General features: G+C 33.7%; 2 protein-coding genes across 2 annotated transcripts in view; both read left to right on the top strand.

Annotated features, from left to right (window-relative positions):
- The window catches only part of LOC102808741 (growth hormone secretagogue receptor type 1-like), a 61,172-nt gene extending 42,814 nt beyond the window's left edge, over nucleotides 1–18,358 (top strand). The window contains exons 2-3 of the mRNA XM_078007172.2: nucleotides 13,569–13,867; nucleotides 17,337–18,358. Of these exons, the coding sequence (XP_077863298.1) occupies nucleotides 13,569–13,858 (290 nt within the window). The 3' untranslated portion in view covers nucleotides 13,859–13,867; nucleotides 17,337–18,358. The remainder of the gene's footprint in view (nucleotides 1–13,568; nucleotides 13,868–17,336) is intronic.
- Nucleotides 1–19,758, top strand: part of LOC144346423 (uncharacterized) — a 267,079-nt gene that overhangs the window by 235,099 nt on the left and 12,222 nt on the right. The gene's annotated exons all lie outside the window — the stretch shown is intronic.

The following is a 19,758-nucleotide window of genomic DNA, read 5'->3' on the forward strand; positions in this document are numbered from 1 at the left end:
TAGTATACTGTTTTTTACGCTTGTTATCGGGGCGGACATCCGGGTATTTTCACCATCTGGCAACCATCACGGTGAAAACAAAGGCAGAAAACTCTCAGAAAATAGTACTTTGAGATGGTTATTGAGACTCCCCTGAACAGTGTAACAATGTTACTCCTGCATGCACAATATATATAAATTTGGTTGTTCAGGATTACTTCTAGGTTGAGTTTGTGTTGTTTTCTGGAACTTAGCTGTTTTCTCCGGCTCTTTGACCGGCATTCCATAGCAGCTCGCGCAGAGCTCATAGAAATACATGGAACAGTAGTGCGCCCCAATGATATTCATATTCGCGAACAATATAATGAAATAAACAACCGTTTATTATATTCATATTCTTATTTACCAGCTGTGCAAGACTGTGAAATCAGTATAGCATCCTCTGCATATCGCATCTTTACATGCGTATTTAAACCCAGAGACATGATTATGTTCTTTGTAATCTTTCCTGATCTTCTTACTTGTTTCCTTTTTGCGAAAGTGGTTTATTTTCAATCAGATAAAAAATAAACTCACTACATTATATAATAATTACGGTGTAGGAATCATGACATTTACGTGAAATGGGCTGCTCACTCTTAGCGGGTGAATGGTTCTCGGGTATGGGCTAGCGTTGCTCAAGTCACGCACGCACGCACGCACGCAAGCAAGCACGCACACACGCACACTTGTATTGCTATACTGTTTTGTAGTTGCTTTATGTTTGGATTAAAACGCGACTCTATATAGGGTTGCGATTTAATTGGAGTTTAATTAAACTCAATTAAATTGCAATTAATTATAGGATTTTTAATAACATACATATCAATTACCTAATTTGCAAGCTTCTCATATCTCGAGAGCCAATCAATCAATTTGGGTGTAATTTGGTAAATAATCGGTTTTGTAACACCCCGCGCGTTATTAGTTCAAAGTTGAAATCAGTGCATATTAATCACCCAGTTTCCATATTTGGTCAACTTGTTGTTGTTTCACAGGTACAAATGTACTTATTTCAGGTCAGTGTTTTGACTTTGTCACCCAAATCACACGTCCAACAATGAGTGTTTTTGCCATTTCCAATGATTATCATATGGCGAATATACTTTTTCAAATTACTGCATGTTTCGTATACTAATTTGTGTATATCTCAACTTTGTTCATAATCTCCATTTTCACAATAATTTATTTCTTCCCGTTTCCATGGATACCGTATCATCTTGTTATAGTGAGGCAAGCAGTGTCGCGTATACTAAATCGGTAAATACAACACATTATAATAAAGCTAATCATCCAACGTTGGTGAACAAATACGCATGTAATCTGCGATGCTTCACGGGGTGCTTATTTTATACCCCGGAGTGTTTATTGTTACTACTTATTTACATCCCATGTACGGAGTGTTTATTGTTACTACTTATTTACACCCCAAATACGGAGTGTTTATTGTTACTACTTATTTACATCCCGTGTACGGAGTGTTTATTGTTACTACTTATTTACACCCCAAATACGGAGTGTTTATTGTTACTACTTATTTACACCCCAAATACGGAGTGTTTATTGTTACTACTTATTTACATCCCATATACGGAGTGTTTGATAGTAATACTTATTTACATCCCATATACGAAGTGTTTAATAATAATACTTATTTACATCCCATATACGGAGTGTTTATTGTTACTACTTATTTACATTCCATATACGGAGTGTTTAATAATAATACTTATTTACATGCCATATACGAAGTGTTTAATAATAATACTTATTTACATCCCATATACGGAGTGTTTATTGTTACTACTTATTTACATCCCATATACGGAGTGTTTATTGTTACTACTTATTTACATCCCATATACGGAGTGTTTATTATTACTACTTATTTACATTCCATATACGGAGTGTTTATTGTTACTACTTATTTACATTCCATATACGGAGTGTTTAATAATAATACTTATTTACATGCCATATACGAAGTGTTTAATAATAATACTTATTTACATCCCATATACGGAGTGTTTATTGTTACTACTTATTTACATCCCATATACGAAGTTTTTAATATTAATACTTATTTACATCCCATATACGGAGTGTTTATTGTTACTACTTATTTACATCCCATATACGGAGTGTTTATTATTATTACTACTTATTTACATCCCATATACGAAGTGTTTATTATTACTACTTATTTACATCCCATATACGGAGTGTTCAATAATAATACTTATTTACATTCCATATACGGAGTGTTATTACTACTTATTTACATCCCATATACGGAGTGTTTAATAATAATACTTATTTACATCCCATATACGGAGTGTTTAATAATAATACTTATTTACATCCCATATACGGAGTGTTTAATAATAATACTTATTTACATCCCATATACGGAGTGTTTAATAATAATGCTTATTTACATCCCATATACGGAGTGTTTAATAATAATACTTATTTACATCCCATATACGGAGTGTTTAATATTAATACTTATTTACATCCCATATACGGAGTGTTTATTGTTACTACTTATTTACATTCCATATACGGAGTGTTTATTGTTACTACTTATTTACATCCCATATACGGAGTGTTTAATAATAATACTTATTTACATCCCATATACGGAGTGTTTGATAATAATACTTATTTACATCCCATATACGGAGTGTTTATTGTTACTACTTATTTACATTCCATATACGGAGTGTTTATTGTTACTACTTATTTACATCCCATATACGGAGTGTTTAATAATAATACTTATTTACATCCCATATACGGAGTGTTTGATAATAATACTTATTTACATCCCATATACGGAGTGTTTGATAATAATACTTATTCACATCCCATATACGGAGTGTTTATTGTTACTACTTATTTACATGCCATATACGAAGTGTTTAATAATAATGCTTATTTACATGCCATATACGAAGTGTTTAATAATAATACTTATTTACATCCCATATACGGAGTGTTTAATAATACTACTTATTTACATCCCATATACGGAGTGTTTGATAATAATACTTATTTACATCCCATATACGGAGTGTTTAATAATAATACTTATTTACATCCCATATACGGAGTGTTTAATAATAATACTTATTTACATCCCATATACGGAGTGTTTAATAATAATACTTATTTACATCCCATGTATGGAGTGTTTATTGTTACTACTTATTTACATTCCATATACGGAGTGTTTAATAATAATACTTATTTACATCCCATGTATGGAGTGTTTATTGTTACTACTTATTTACATCACATATACGGAGTGTTTAATAATAATGCTTATTTACATCCCATGTACGGAGTGTTTATTGTTACTACTTATTTACATCCCATATACGGAGTGTTTGATAATAATACTTATTTACATCCCATATACGGAGTGTTTATTGTTACTACTTATTTACATTCCATATACGGAGTGTTTAATAATAATACTTATTTACATCCCATATACGGAGTGTTTAATAATAATACTTATTTACATCCCGTGTACGGAGTGTTTATTGTTACTACTTATTTACATGCCATATACGAAGTGTTTAATAATAATACTTATTTACATCCCATATACGGAGTGTTTGATAATAATACTTATTTACATCCCATATACGGAGTGTTTATTGTTACTACGTATTTACATTCCATATACGGAGTGTTTAATAATAATGCTTATTTACATCCCATGTACGGAGTGTGTATTGTTACTACTTATTTACATCCCATATACGGAGTGTTTATTGTTACTACTTATTTACATTCCATATACGGAGTGTTTAATAATAATACTTATTTACATCCCATATACGGAGTGTTTAATAATAATACTTATTTACATCCCATGTACGGAGTGTTTATTGTAACTACTTATTTACATGCCATATACGAAGTGTTTAATAATAGTACTTATTTACATCCCATATACGGAGTGTTTATTGTTACTACTTATTTACATCCCATATACGGAGTGTTTAATAATACTACTTATTTACATCCCATATACGGATTGTTTAATAATACTACTTATTTACATTCCATATACGGAGTGTTTATTGTTACTACTTATTTACATCCCATATACGGAGTGTTTAATAATACTACTTATTTACATCCCATATACGGAGTGTTTAATAATAATACTTATTTACATCCCATGTACGGAGTGTTTATTGTTACTACTTATTTACATGCCATATACGAAGTGTTTAATAATAATACTTATTTACATCCCATATACGGAGTGTTTATTGTTACTACTTATTTACATCCCATATACGGAGTGTTTAATAATACTACTTATTTACATCCCATATACGGAGTGTTTAATAATACTACTTATTTACATCCCATATACGGAGTGTTTAATAATAATACTTATTTATATCCCATATATGGAGTGTTACATCCCATATATCAATAATTCCATCATAAGCATATTTCTCATTGGTGATTAAGGTACAGTCAAATATTTCGAGTACTCTCTTGACGAATAGTCACGAAAGCCAGTGATGAAATATTGTTTAAAACTGAGCTTGTCCTAATGAAACGTTATCTTCTGTCCAAGATATTCATGTATTAGAAAATCGATACAACTTAAATCAAGCTTCTAGCAACAGCATTTAATTATTCAGTTCGGTCGACATTTGTGATCAAGACTCGCTTCCTGCGTATTTTTTTTCCAAACACCAGAGATACACGTGAATAGCTGAGATGGCTACTCTCAAGGCTCTGTTTTAATTAAATGCTCATTAGATCACAGCTGTTTAATGTTTACCGTAAATTACTATGCAATCTCCAGTGACTGAATGACAGTAATCGATTTACTGTCACTCATCCTACACTTGTAGTGATTACATCTTTATTCTATTGTATCTGACCATACATGGTATTCTCCTGATATAATTGATTTGTTTTAACGCTTCAGAAACAAAATCTAGGTGCAATTTAGGTTGCCATCTCGTAGTTACAAGACCGGTCAAGTGCAACATGGGCGCGTCACACAGTCACACATAACTTGATACACCATTTGACAGTTTCTGTTGTCATGGTTTATGAGTGGCATTTTGGAAATATTAATTGCTATTGCACACGAATAGTGTCAGCTGCCAGTTTGTTTTATTTTATTCTCTGTGTATCTTGTTTGTCTTGTATTTAACTAGTATTTGGATTTTGTGGCACCTTTTTACAATTAAATGTGCATGTCTGCAAACATAATTGGTAAGGCAGTTTTCACAGTTGATTTTTATAGTACAATAAATGATTATATAACAAAATCAAACATCATATGTTACATACAAATTGTAAATATACTGTTAATTGCGGCAAAATATATCAGCGAGCTTGTACTTGATAACAAATTCACAGTGCTAAAGTGATTGATTTCCGGAATTGCCGTGATCTTCATTTATACACTGCACAAATCAATAAATCAAATTCCCTGAAGGGTACGGCTTACTGAATTGAATCGAGACGAATAACTGTTGTTGTATCACAGTATATTTTATGATTACCTGTCATATCGTAGCTGCCGTAGTTTATTTGTAATTTGAAAGCTAAGCTGCCCTTCTGTGATTGCTAAACCTTTTAACTGAGGTTGATCCGCCCTAGTTAACTCTGCCGATATATCTGACAGTAAACTATAACGCTGCTGTTGCCACCAATGTGTGTAATTTTTGATATTTAACAACAAATAAAATAAAAATATACATAGCATGAAATAAAATAGAAATATTCATTTAACTAATGACGTTAGATGCAAAGTTGGTTGAAAGTCATCAATGTATTCGTTTCATCGCATGACAATGAGATAAAGTCAATCTCGTAGTATTTATCACACTGTACAGTACATTATAATCAATTAGAGAGTGAAGTAGGTGATGTTCTCCCAACCTTGATGCAGAATAAAAAAAACAATCCCGGTAAAAGTATTACCTTTTCAGGTATTGTGAATCTTGTTATAATCTGAGCCTAAATGCTATCTCTTCTCCGTTCGCAACCAACCTTAATTGCACTGATTATCAAATTGAACATAATATTGACGGCGCTGGAAATATAATTCACTTTCTAGTGGGTAATACTCTGCAGTAGCGGCTTGCTGCGTTATGAACTGACTAGCCTCCAGCTCAATACTTGTGTTGTGATCTCGTCATGCAATTATTGCGAAAGCGCTTCCACTTTGAAGTCGTATTTACAGCTCCACGACGCTTCATATAAGATTGTACTTCAATGTGATTTTCATCGTGTTCTCCCAGTGTCTGTGTAGTATCACTCGTGGCATTTAAATATGCCTTCCTCGTTAGTCCTTCTAGCATGCATATGCTGAAAATCAATTTCTAACGCAGTGAATTCATTCACTATGATGGCCTCTGATCGAAATGTCGTTTTTGTAAATTTTGCATTTTTATTGTTGGCAATAATATATCATGTAAGATATACTGTCAACTTTAGTTCGATGTAGTACTACTTCGCTTGTTTTTTTACGAAAAAATAAACTATGAATGGTAGTTGGTAGCTATTCTGGCCAATGAAAGAGCAGGAAATATGACCTATGGGGCTATGAATGAATTATGTTATCATTGGGTATAGAGATCAGCGGCAGTGGTGTGTTGAGTGACTTCTGAAATCAACCACATAGTGAAAAATTCAACTTTTATCGTAAGTTCACCGACGATTCGTGATATTGAATCAACAACCAGCTGGTACACCCTAAATGTCCCGGTTTGACCATTATCACAAATGATCGAGTAATATACAAGGTTCGATGCACACAATCTGCATAATAACACATGATTGTTTATGACATTCCAAATCAACTGTGTGCTTTCATTCACAGTCCCAGTATACAATCACTCGTAATTGAGAACAATGAACATGAAATTTAAAGTTGAATCGGCAATCACTGTGAATTTAAAAAATGTAATCTTTAGTAATTTTAGAATCACAATTATGTGGATTTGAAGAAAAACATAATTAGAAAACATTATGAACAATACTTGTCACTATATATTCAAAAATATTAATCTTCGTGAATTTAAAAACAAATACAAGCAATAGTCCCTGTATTAGTAATGACGCATATGGAAATATCCGTCACCCTTCCTCACCAATCCGTGATGTCACCCTTATGTGTCATGCCACCGCTTTAGTGATGAACTAGACGTGACTGTGCATTATAATGAGCATAATTCACTTTCGTTTGAATATATTAACTTAATTAAATGTTAAATTGTCATTTAGTGGATCAAATTAAGCGTCAATACGACGTTCATTAGTTGGTTCAATTTCGTTATCGATTGTTACATTTTCGGCTACGTATTGTTGGCTCATCAAAGGCAAGTATCCTATGAAGTTATTGGCAATCCGTCAAGTACAAAATGAAGCAGAAAATGCATCTCTAACGCTTAATGCGATATTGTGGTCATTCCCATGGAAACGAATGCTGTTCATGTCGTACCTAAATTGAATACTTTCTCTGTTAGCGTGACGTCACTGTGGTACGATTTCCTTCCAATATTATTGTGTGGTCTCAAATTGTTCAGACAGTACCTAGGTCATATACTTCCGTATATCGTCAACAAATTTCACCTGACGCATTTGGTTCCTCGAGCTCCCGGAACTCACATATTTTCTTCTCATTACGTTGCCATGGATATCCTATATTTAAAGATGACACTGGAACAGGCAGTGATAGTGCAGATGAAATAACAGTGTACTTGAGTAGTATTGCGCCACAACATTCTTCTATACCATCCAATATCTGAAGCCTTGATATACTTGTGCATATTTGTGTTATTTTAACGTACTTAATGTTGCCATGGTAACTTGCTTTTTAGATGGTGTATCGCTATCGATATGGTTGCACTATTTAAGTGGGAAGGCAGATGCATATCAATTTGAAAGTCTAAGTAAATTAGATTAAGAAAGCCCGATACTAGGAAAACATTATTACTATCTGTCCTCTGGACACGTTCTTTGAAATTAGAGAAAATAGAATATTGGAGGGGGGTCAAAGGGCAAATATCATGGCTACATGCTCTCGCGAATAATTACACTATCAAGTTCATGTTTTTTTTTCAATCTAATAAGTATATTTAAATTAACGAGTTTCGCAAATAGGTATATTATTTATTTAAAAATCTCTTTCACTTGTGCGTAGTATAGAGTTATAATCTGAATGCATTTATAATATCAATCAGACTCTGACGTTGTGGAATTTCCTTCAAAAACAATTTATTTATAAGCTGAATTGATGTCGTTCGTTTCATTGTATATACATTCTGAAATAAACGTCCGTTTTCTATTCCAATTGTATATGCATATCTCCGGTGTAGCATACTAGGTATACTCGGTTTGTATACTCACCATGTCAACGGCTTTTGGGAATGATGGTGATGCAATTATTATCACTTTTCTAATCTATAAGTTGTTAAATTATAAAGACTATGATATAAAGGAATCTTAACGAGTCATTTAAAGCAGCAATGTCAGTTCAATTATCTTATTCTCCAGAGAAGTGGAAACCATTGTAGGTTCATACATTCAGTATCAAATAATGTTTTTCTTATTGTACCACCTCTTTATTTCGAAACGGCAGGGGATGATTTACTATAGTTAATAATAGCAAGCTGACATAGTGATGTAGTCATCAACACCACATGAGGCTGTCTCTGTTCACAGCTGGGTAGCAGCATAGACATCTCTAAAGACCTGTAGGAGTGAGGTTAATAGCTTTCTTTGATACATGCTCCCATTGGGATGATCACATTGATTGCAAACATACGTCCTTGGTATTTGTAGTCAGTATTTAATATACACTAAGTACTAATCTTCACATAGTATCTCTAACAAGGTGAATGCATTTCCAATTTGCCACCTGAGATCTGTGGAAAAAACTCAGTTTTATGTTAGATAAGGTATATGAAGGGGGAAATGTCTGTTCTCATCATCACTGCTATTTTTGTGTCCGTCATAAAATCTGTTTCTTGTGATTGCAATAACTAAAGTAATAGACCGTTTTTCATTTTTGCGAGATCTCGTGTTATGCGTGAAATCTAATATAAAAACAGGACTAACAAATGACGTCGTAGTGACGTCGAAACGTTGCATAAGATTCGACAAACGCGAAAGTGTTTCAAGGGTATTTTAATAATGCGCTGAACACAATTGATGATGGTGTATTATGATGAAGTGGGGTTATCTTAACGCCGTATACTCCTCGAAGATCGTCATTTTGACATTGAGCTTAAAAAAAATTCAAAATCAAATTATGCTATTTTAGCAGCAGTCGTTCGGTCCGACAATACACGACATTTCGCGTATGTGAATATATACAAATACATATTTGTTAGACATTAGTGGAGACAGAGATTGATTACTTTTGCACTGCTGGTCATAAAAACCAGATGTCAGTAAAATATCAGTTACTCAGATGAACGGATAGGTTGTTTTCATTATGTAGTATGAATGTGTATTTTCCCCATCACAAATTTTCTTTGGTGATTTTTGATTTACGGGTATGTAAAACGAAATTACATTAACGGATGTAACTGATAACTTTCCCAATGATATCCTTAGCACCCCTTTGGCAGGCCAGTCACACTGGTTCTCACTACAAGAGGTTACGACCCCCCCTGCCAAATGCTAAGAACAACTGAAACTAATATATATATATTTACATGAAAATTACCCAACTATGCGGATCTGTTTGTGCAGGAGTTTTACGACCGTATGCCCTTACTGACGTCAACCAAACTTGTTATGTGGGAAGTTGGCACCCAAGGCTCACAGGTGCTACACCTTGCCCAACGGTGACCTGGAGGTAGTTGTGGCAAAGGGTAACCTCATTCTCCCACGTCCATAGACTCCACAACCGGATGTAGTTTAACAATTTGCCCAGGACACATATATACATATTTAAATAAACGTAAACGTTGCCTTTAATAGGTAATACCTCACACGTGAGGCTGAGTTGGTGCAAGACTTTTATGACCGTATGCCCTTACTGATGTCAACCAAACCTATTACAGTATTGTAGGTTGTAAAATATTTACATGTACATTATTGTAAGGTGTAAAATACTAGCATGTACAGTATTATAGGGTGTAGAATATTAACATGTACAGTATTGTAGAATACTAACATGTACAGTATTGTAGGTTGTAGAACAATAACATGTACAGTATTGTAGGTTGTAGAACAATAACATGTACAGTATTGTAGGTTGTAGAACATTAACATGTACAGTATTGTAGGTTGTAGAATACTAACATGTACAGTATTGTAGGTTGTAGAACAATAACATGTACAGTATTGTAGGTTGTAGAACATTAACATGTACAGTATTGTAGGTTGTAGATTATTAACATGTACAGTATTGTAGGTTGTAGAACATTAACATGTACAGTATTGTAGGTTGTAGATTATTAACATGTACAGTATAGTAGGTTGTAGATTATTAACATGTACAGTATTGTAGGTTGTAGATTATTAACATGTACAGTATAGTAGGTTGTAGATTATTAACATGTACAGTATTGTAGGTTGTAGATTATTAACATGTACAGTATAGTAGGTTGTAGAACATTAACATGTACAGTATTGTAGGTTGTAGATTATTAACATGTACAGTATTGTAGGTTGTAGAATATTAACATGTACAGTATAGTAGGTTGTAGATTATTAACATGTACAGTATTGTAGGTTGTAGATTATTAACATGTACAGTATAGTAGGTTGTAGATTATTAACATGTACAGTATTGTAGGTTGTAGAACATTAACATGTACAGTATTGTAGGTTGTAGAACATTAACATGTACAGTATTGTAGGTTGTAGAACATTAACATGTACAGTATTGTAGGTTGTAGAATATTAACATGTACAGTATTGTAGGTTGTAGAATATTAACATGTACAGTATTGTAGGTTGTAAAATATTAACATGTACAGTATTGTAGGTTGTAGAATACTAACATGTACAGTATTGTAGGTTGTATAACATTAACATGTACAGTTTTGTAGGTTGTAGAATATTAACATGTACAGTATTGTTGGTTGTAGAATATTAACATGTACAGTCCAAATAAATATGTGTTAAACATAGAAATCAGTGGAAACAGAGATTGATTACTTTTTCACTGCTGGTCATAAGAACCAGATGTCAGTAAAATATCAGATAAACGGATAGGTTGTTCTCATTATGTCGTATGAATATGTATTTTCCCCATCACAAATTTTCCTTGGTATGTTGTTGTACAACTTCAGAACTTTTATGTAAGGATCTTGAAATTAATATAGTTAATATAGTATTAAGACACACAAATTCAATATACGATTAATACATAAAGCAGCATTCACTTATATTCTCACGGAGTCTGTGCGTTACATACAGAACAACTAGTATCTTTTAGATCCATTCTGAATAGACAAGGTTGTAATATGTGTGTTATGTTCGGTATACTTTATCTCGTACTTTCATAGTCATTATACAAAGGTTGGTGTATGTTAAACAAAGATTGGGGAGAATGGTGAGGAGTTATTATTAAATTGTCAGCTATTTATCTCCCACTGTATACATTTGTTTATATGGCATGTCATTACTCAAATAGTTCAGTAGTTAGACTAAATTGCTGTTTGCTTTCCATTTCGAGGACTACGCATGTTTTAAATTGAGTATTTGTCCCTGATGAGACTTGTTAGATTAATTAATATCGACTATTCATTTGATATTTAAAAATACATTTTAGAAAATCTATGAAGGTTCTTGTCAATGGTTGAATGCAAACTACTTTTAGAGGCCCTCTCATAACATTCGATTATGACCTTTAGGCGTCATGGAAACTCCGTAATTGGATAATTGATCAAAGAACGGCGTATTCAGAATCATAATGGAAATTGACAGTTTTGCCTTAGAGTTTGAAAGGAGACTCTAATGCGAATGTTTCACTAGCTTTGTAGTAGGCTTCTGAACTTGGTCAATCCATATTGATGTGTGGTGAAAGTACGTTTACAATGTACACAGTTGATGACATTACACAAATGGATATATGTAACTGTGCTTCATGCATTATGAGTTTGTTACCAAAGTAGGATAAATGGTATGTATGGCTATTGGGGGCGCTGTTTAGGCCAGTTGAATTAGGTTTTCTTTCAGCAGTCAGTGGTAGGCTTCTATAGTGTTAATCCCACGGCACACCACACTGTACGTAATATAGCAACAGTTTGATATTTCTTTGTTACATGCAGTTCATTCCAGTGTATCTTTTTCACCTTTTACAATATAAATCTACATTGGAATATAAGTCTTTGTTGGAATTTCTCTTAACAATTTGATTTGCCCGTTTGGTTAAAAAATAACAAAGACATTATAGAAAAAGTGTACAAAACGTTGAACCAGTATGTATCCTTATAATTGTATTAACTTTATTTAAATGTTGTTTCGGTTGTTGTTGTTTTTCTCTTCCCGGAAAAGCATGACACTTTCATGTTATATATCAGCAGTGCTTCTGAACAAATTATATAGAAATGCAATATTAAACTAGTATAACCTGATTATGAAAGCAAAAACAAATTTACAACATACTACTAAACGAACTTGACAACCAAATACGTGTATGTATGCACACTTGTTATTTAACCTTCACTCGCCATATGTTCCCTTACAAAATGTCATATAATTTCTTCGTTAATTTAGGATCAAATGGACATAATTTAACACTTTCTACATATATTTCTGTTTCGAAACATGTGAAAAAATGATGTTGTTTTATTTTGTGAAACCTGCTAAAGATTAAATTACGATGTATGTTCCCGTTCTCGAGCACTAGGCTAAAATAGTCGGAAGCTTTTTCAAAGTAAACCGCATATTTTACATTATGTTAAAGGGAATGAAGATTTTCTAAACTTCTCGATTTGGCGTGCGGCTGACAACGTAGATGTTCGCGAATTTCCTCGTAATATTTAAATAAAATTGGAAAACGTGTTTCTGCATTAAATTGCATCGTATCTCAGTGAGCTATATGTTACAGCGTGTCAGTTAATGACGAATAAAGTGCACATCTCACGTTGGCACCCCACCAAGGGAAACGATGACCTTTATACAAGACAGTGTATAGTGTGTCACGTCAGATAAATTAAAGCATGCGTGCTAATACAATAAAAACATATATGATGTGTTTAAATTGCGTATATGATCACTGACTACTTAGATGAGCTAAGTAAGCGACATTCCTAAACGTGTCCATTTTGTTATCTCCCGCCATTAATTTGCATTAGTATAGTTTATGTAATGTTACTAAGATAAGATAAATTGTCTGTTATTGGGATGTAATATTATAATTTTTAATATATATATATATATATATTCATTAAAACAAATTACTGAGCTTGATATCTATCTATACTGTTAAATGAATATTAATATATATCTTACTATTTCACTGCTTGCAGCTGAACAATTATTTATATTCTATCATGTAATAATTATTATATTTTTTATATATTTTGCAGGTATTATAGCACTATGCTTTGCCTTGTGCTGGTTTCCGTTCCATATCATACGTCTGATGCCAAATTTAGACCTCAAACGCTGGCCAGCCCTCTTTACTATATATGGGAAATATCTTTATCATGTATCGCTTGTATTATTCTACTTAAGTTCTGCCATCAATCCGATACTATACAACCTAATGTCTAGGCGATTCCGACAAGCATTCAAGAAAACTCTTTGTCGGTGTGTGGAGAAACCGGTAGAATACACTAATGGTCACAGCGTGGCCTCTAGGACCACTTCTTTGTAAGAACTTAAGGTATCATTTCGATATATCTGTACAGTAGATGTATACGCACAGACCACCTAGCTGAATCACTATTGCCATTTTCTGAAATACGTCTATGCAAATCCTTATTTGGATCATAAATTGTACATAGTAAACGTGTTGCTAATGAATGCCGTGGATCGGCATGTTGTGATGTAGCAATAGTGTTGAAATCTTCTAATAATTCGGTACCAGTACTGTAGTAAGTAACTAGGAGGTCTGTAATATACATAGTGAAATAATCTTATCTCAGTCTTTTGATTTTACATACACACGACAAATCAATGAACGCCAGGTTATAAAACATATCTTCCCAGTCGTAATGTTTGTTGCATTAGTTATGCAAGTTATGTGCTGGATTGGACAGTAACGAAATTGGAATACAATTGACTGAATAACAAAACAGTAATTTTGTTAACATTCACTTATGTAGTCTTGGGGTGTACTATACAAGTAATAAGACTCAACTGTTGGATTTTATTCAGCGTGAAATGCAGCTGATTCGTTATCTCATAAAACCATTTCCACAAGGGAAGTGATTTCCTGTTACTTTCTGCATGATTGTAGTGCTAAGGGATTAAACAAATAGGATTGAAAGTAGCTAGGAGGAAAGGTGGAAATTGGGAATCTATGTTTCCATTTTACAGCAGATATGCTAATTCAAAGAGATTTACTCTATAGAAAAAGCGCGTGTTCCAATTTATGGTTTTCAAGACATAGTTTCACTCTTTTTGTAGCAAGTGTTGTGGTTGTTTGCAAGGTAATAGAAAGTGCGGTCCTTCTCAAGGGAACACATTTCCTATCACATCAAGTGTTTTTTTCTTTTAATGGCTGTCTTTTATAGAGTTCAAATCAAGTTTGACAAATTGTTTTAATGTATGCCGATGTTCCTCAATTCAACTCCAGACTTATAAATAACCGTAGAAAATAAATAATACATAGTTCACACAATATTTTGAAATATGAACCCCATAATGGGGTTCCGTTTTTTCATTTCAAATAATAGCTTCACAAAATCTATAACTAACGACCAATTGTTATTCATGATCATCTTCTTGGAGATAATATGGAAGATAATTCAGTGGCCAATTATTAATTTCGTCATTTATCATAAAACGTTACTCTCAAGTAAATTTCAATTTTATTGCGTTTACGAGAATCGCGCTTGTACTATTTGAATTATAAACATTGTCGTGCGTGAATATGGTAACTGACTCGATTGTCATCCGATCTCAATTTCACCACGTGACCTTGTGTTACTCACGGGGCTGATATCCTCAGTATGTGCTGATTCTCGTGTTTTTTTTAGAAGTTCGTTAGTTCAACTATACATACGTTTACTAAAAGAATATCAATAAACACATCAACAAGTACATGTTTCTATTGACTTGACGCGTCGATTGTGTTTTTGATTTACGTTAAATGATCATTGATTGTAATATCCTTTCATTCAAGGCGGTTGGATTTTGTTCTACATCGACGTGCTTTGGTTTGCTTAAAGCGCCACATAAAGCTCCATCGAATGTATGCAAGGTGTGAAAAGAAACACTTCAAACGTGCACTGCGTGGTGACTGTAGATTTAACTGTGTTGCTGATTAGAGAGAGTTGCCGATGTAATTACCGAAAGAAATAGGCCCTCATATCTCAGACAGTGTCATCGTGTCTTGTTCACTTCAGTAAAAAAAATAATGATACACTTCAGGAACCAGATTAATACTCGATAACGTACCCTTAACTGTGAACCTGAAGCTATGTCTTCCTGTGTAGGCATGTCTCATTAGCTTTGAAGTTGTGGCAGTGTATTCATTTGAATTGTTTTCTAGTGCATGGGCTGGAATAAGATCCACAGATTATTTATTGTTTCTCATCGGTGCGTGAAAGATCATCCACGGATCCTAGCGCTAAGGATATCTTTGCCGAACTCGTTTAATTGACCCAGAAACAAAAGTTCTAAAATATTGTGTCCTATGGCACGTATATTCGTTCTCGTTGCTACTATGTTTACTTTCACAGTGTTTGATTACACCCTGGAGACATCTTATTTGCCATCACTGTGTACAAATTACATTTCGGTTTGCATGCAATGCTAGTTATTAAATCATTTGGCATTCTTCAAACGCAGTCCCATGTGCGTGCTCAGTGTCGAGGCATCGTCAGAGAGAAACCTCGTTAGCCATCACATCTGTCCCTGTGAAATTTACCATGAACCTTATTGCGCGCAGTGCACTCATAATAAAGGGTTCACATAGCCCATTTCATGCTATCAACTACATAATTAGAAGTTTCATTGCATTGTGCGTAATCTTATGATCCGGTGGATTGTATTAAAGACGCTAGCTTTGACTGGCTTGAATGGTAGACCTAAAACTACAGAGCCTTCAGAGCTAATCACATCGAATTGACGCACGCGATGAATAGACTGGCAGTGAATACCACGCTTAACACTGTTCGTGTAGTGTGAATACCTAGATCCTAGGCGTAGATAATTTACTGTTACCAGTGATTGGCTTTTTGTGCATAAATCTTCCGTCATATGATTGCATGGCATGGAGGGTACAGTCATTCTTTGTTGGTCACACGATGTCGCATTTTATCATGTATAGTGGTTCAAAGCAATCAACAAAAGCACTATCAGCTCGAAATTGGAAGTACACTAAATTAGTTCTGGAATAAATTACGATTGGCTGAACCAGTGTTCAGTGAATATTTGCATTCAGATAGCAGCAAAGAGGTCATGAAAATAGATTCATAGCCAAGTGCCCGCGGCATAGATAATCTATTATTCTTTCTCCATAAGAATGTACTGGCTTGTACATTAAAATAGCACAAATATAAACCATTAACTTTTCCCCAAGCACATTATGACTTGCAGTCTATAATTCAACGAGTAAACTTCTATATTCACGCTTAAATTACACATAGGGCAAACACACTTCGGTATATATTTATTGTGTAGTTATCTAAATTTGATGTTCTAAACTTGACTGCCTTCATAACCAAAGTTTAACCTACTTGTATTTACAATTACAAAAACACTGTCAATAACATAAAATGCCAACAGTTATTGCCAGAATCAATACCCTACGAGCAAGTGCGAATTCGCATCTAATATATCGAATACCATTACTCGAAATTAAAAAAAAGTACTTGGTGTATATCAATAGACACGGTGTTTTATTTGACACAAAATTGTTCCTTTCGAATAAAGACTACAAATTTGTTCATTTGATGCAATCGATTTAGCCTCTAATTGCATCTTTGATATGCAGTGAGAAGTGTGCTGGCAGTGGTAGTACAATCTTGAAACGTGTTAGAACATTGCAACTACATGGTGAATGAAGTACTGGCGAGTTACAGAAAATATAGCTGGACACAACATCTTTATGTTCTGGAATCGTCTTCTTTTATTACTCTTTATTCATTTAGTTGATAATATTTCTTTTCTTTCACACCTTACAGCTGTCCATCTCACGATACTTCTCTACATCCCATGGCGTTACGTGGAAATATGACTGTCCTGTAGATATAAGAGGTGTTATACATTGAACATGTATTGGAATGGAGCTGAACATATTTTACATACAATCCCCTATTATACACTTTACGCCCGTATTTCCTGGAATCCGGGGATCATTCCATGTTGTCAGATTTGACCAAGCTGTCGTACAGAAAAACTGAAAGGAAGTTTTTAAAATTGCCATATAACTATGGAGAATAAGGAATAAGCTTAGCTTTTAATGAGAAAATGACAGCACGGTGCATTGAATATATTACACAACAAGGTGAAATAGTGGCAGAGTTGTTGAGTGTGATTGTTTTAAACACAATGAGATCTAATACGCGTTTGCGTATTAAGACAATAGTGCATTCATCAAAGATGAGCAGTAGTATTGATTTCAATTAGCTGACTTGAAATCAGTGTGTTTTTTTCTCTTAACATCGTCTACATTTTCTATATCATTAAATCACATAGTTGAATTGATTCCAGCATGCGCAACACGCAATTAACCTTTCATCGATTCCCAAGCCTGCTCACAATCTCACTAACCTATTCCTATGCTGTTATAGTTGTTTCACTTTGCGGAGGATATCCAATCTGGAAAAACACCTAATTAATTGTTTATCCTTTCGGGAAAGCCATATATCGTGTTCCAGTCATTTGGAACACACATATTACATTAACATTGCACACGAAACATTGCTTGCATAGCATAGGTAACACTGTAGTGACTAGTTCATGCTCCATTCCATTCTGTATTTCTTGTATTTCACTGTCGTTTCACTTCTTTGTGTGGTGTGGTTTGTGTCATAACTTCAGTGTGTCTCATTATTTGTGTACTTGAGTTCCTGTTTAGTTTTCACTGATGCTGCTATAAAATCACAATTATTTAATTGATCTATTGGCGCACTGAACACAAGGATGTCCAGAATAAAAAGGTGATTGCTACTTGAAACAATAAATAAATAAGAATAAACTCCGCTGCATTAAGTATTAGTACTTTTATCAATAAATATCCTCTAGATTCTTCCAATATCTTTACAAACAGGAGTTGCGCAGTCATCGCAGCTCAACCTGTGATGATTGTAATGTTTGAAATAATTCAAATCATGCTGCATGGTACTTGAAATGATTCAAATCATGCTGCATGGTACTTTAAATGATTTAAATCATGCTGCATGGTACTTGAAATGATTTAAATCATGCTGCATGGTACTTGACATGACTCAAATCATGCTGTATGGTACTTGAAATGATTTAAATCATGCTGCATGGTACTTGAAATGATTTAAATCATGCTGCATGGTACTTGAAATGATTTAAATCATGCTGCATGGTACTTGAAATGATTTAAATAATGCTGCATGGTACTTGAAATGATTTAAATCATGCTGCATGGTACTTGAAATGATTTAAATCATGCTGCATGATTTGAAATGATCCGATTCATGCTGCAAAGTACTTGAAATGCTGTACATGTTTTATTCTTGGCTTACTAGATGTAGTGTTGCTATGAATCCACTGGTGCTGGCGTAACTCTTGAATGAATATCTAATGTATCATGATTTCATCTAATAATAAAATAATTTAATCTAATAATCAACCAAATCTCCACTTGTAGATAATATAATTCTTCTTTCGCCTATACTGTGGCAGAAAGGAGTATTAGTAAAGTACAATCAAGCTACAGTCGTTTGCAATATGTTTAATCTACATATATATTTGCTACAATAATAGCATCGCACACACTTTATGTGTGTATGTAAATTGTTTGTTCATATTAGACTGAGATACGATGTCATTTCGCTATATTTGTTCATATTTACGATATACATAATGATACAGGAAGTGGCACTAGCCTCGCTGAGGACATTTGTATGCACTAATTACCCCCAAGTCTGGCCACCATTTTCAACTCTGTGTTTAATGTTGGTCAGACAAGAAAATTATTGCACTACGGATTCCTCTCCATAACTTGTCGTGTTTCATCCAGATTTTAGGTTTACATATCAAGGATTTATTGAATGTACAGTGGTTGGTAACGACTATTTATAAATATATAGATTTAGACGTGCTTGTTGCAGAAGAACCACCGGAACACAAATTCTAAAATTATATGATTGCGTTGAATGACGGAGCAAGTTGGATATGAGACAATGTTTTCATATGCCAACAATTATGTCAGACATATTAAATCATGTGCTACTCCTCTATATGTGCAATTAACCTACACTTTTACGTTATGCTTGTTAAATATTTGTTTCAACCACTGTAATATTCGATATGTAAGAGCTGTGAATAATTTGTTTTGTCATGCCAGGTCAGTAATAGTTTAATCTGTTTATATATATATATGTATATATGTATAATTTTTCCGCTGCA

This window comes from Saccoglossus kowalevskii, chromosome 14, assembly GCF_978046115.1.
Source record: "Saccoglossus kowalevskii chromosome 14, keSacKowa6.1, whole genome shotgun sequence".
NCBI lineage: Eukaryota > Metazoa > Hemichordata > Enteropneusta > Harrimaniidae > Saccoglossus > Saccoglossus kowalevskii.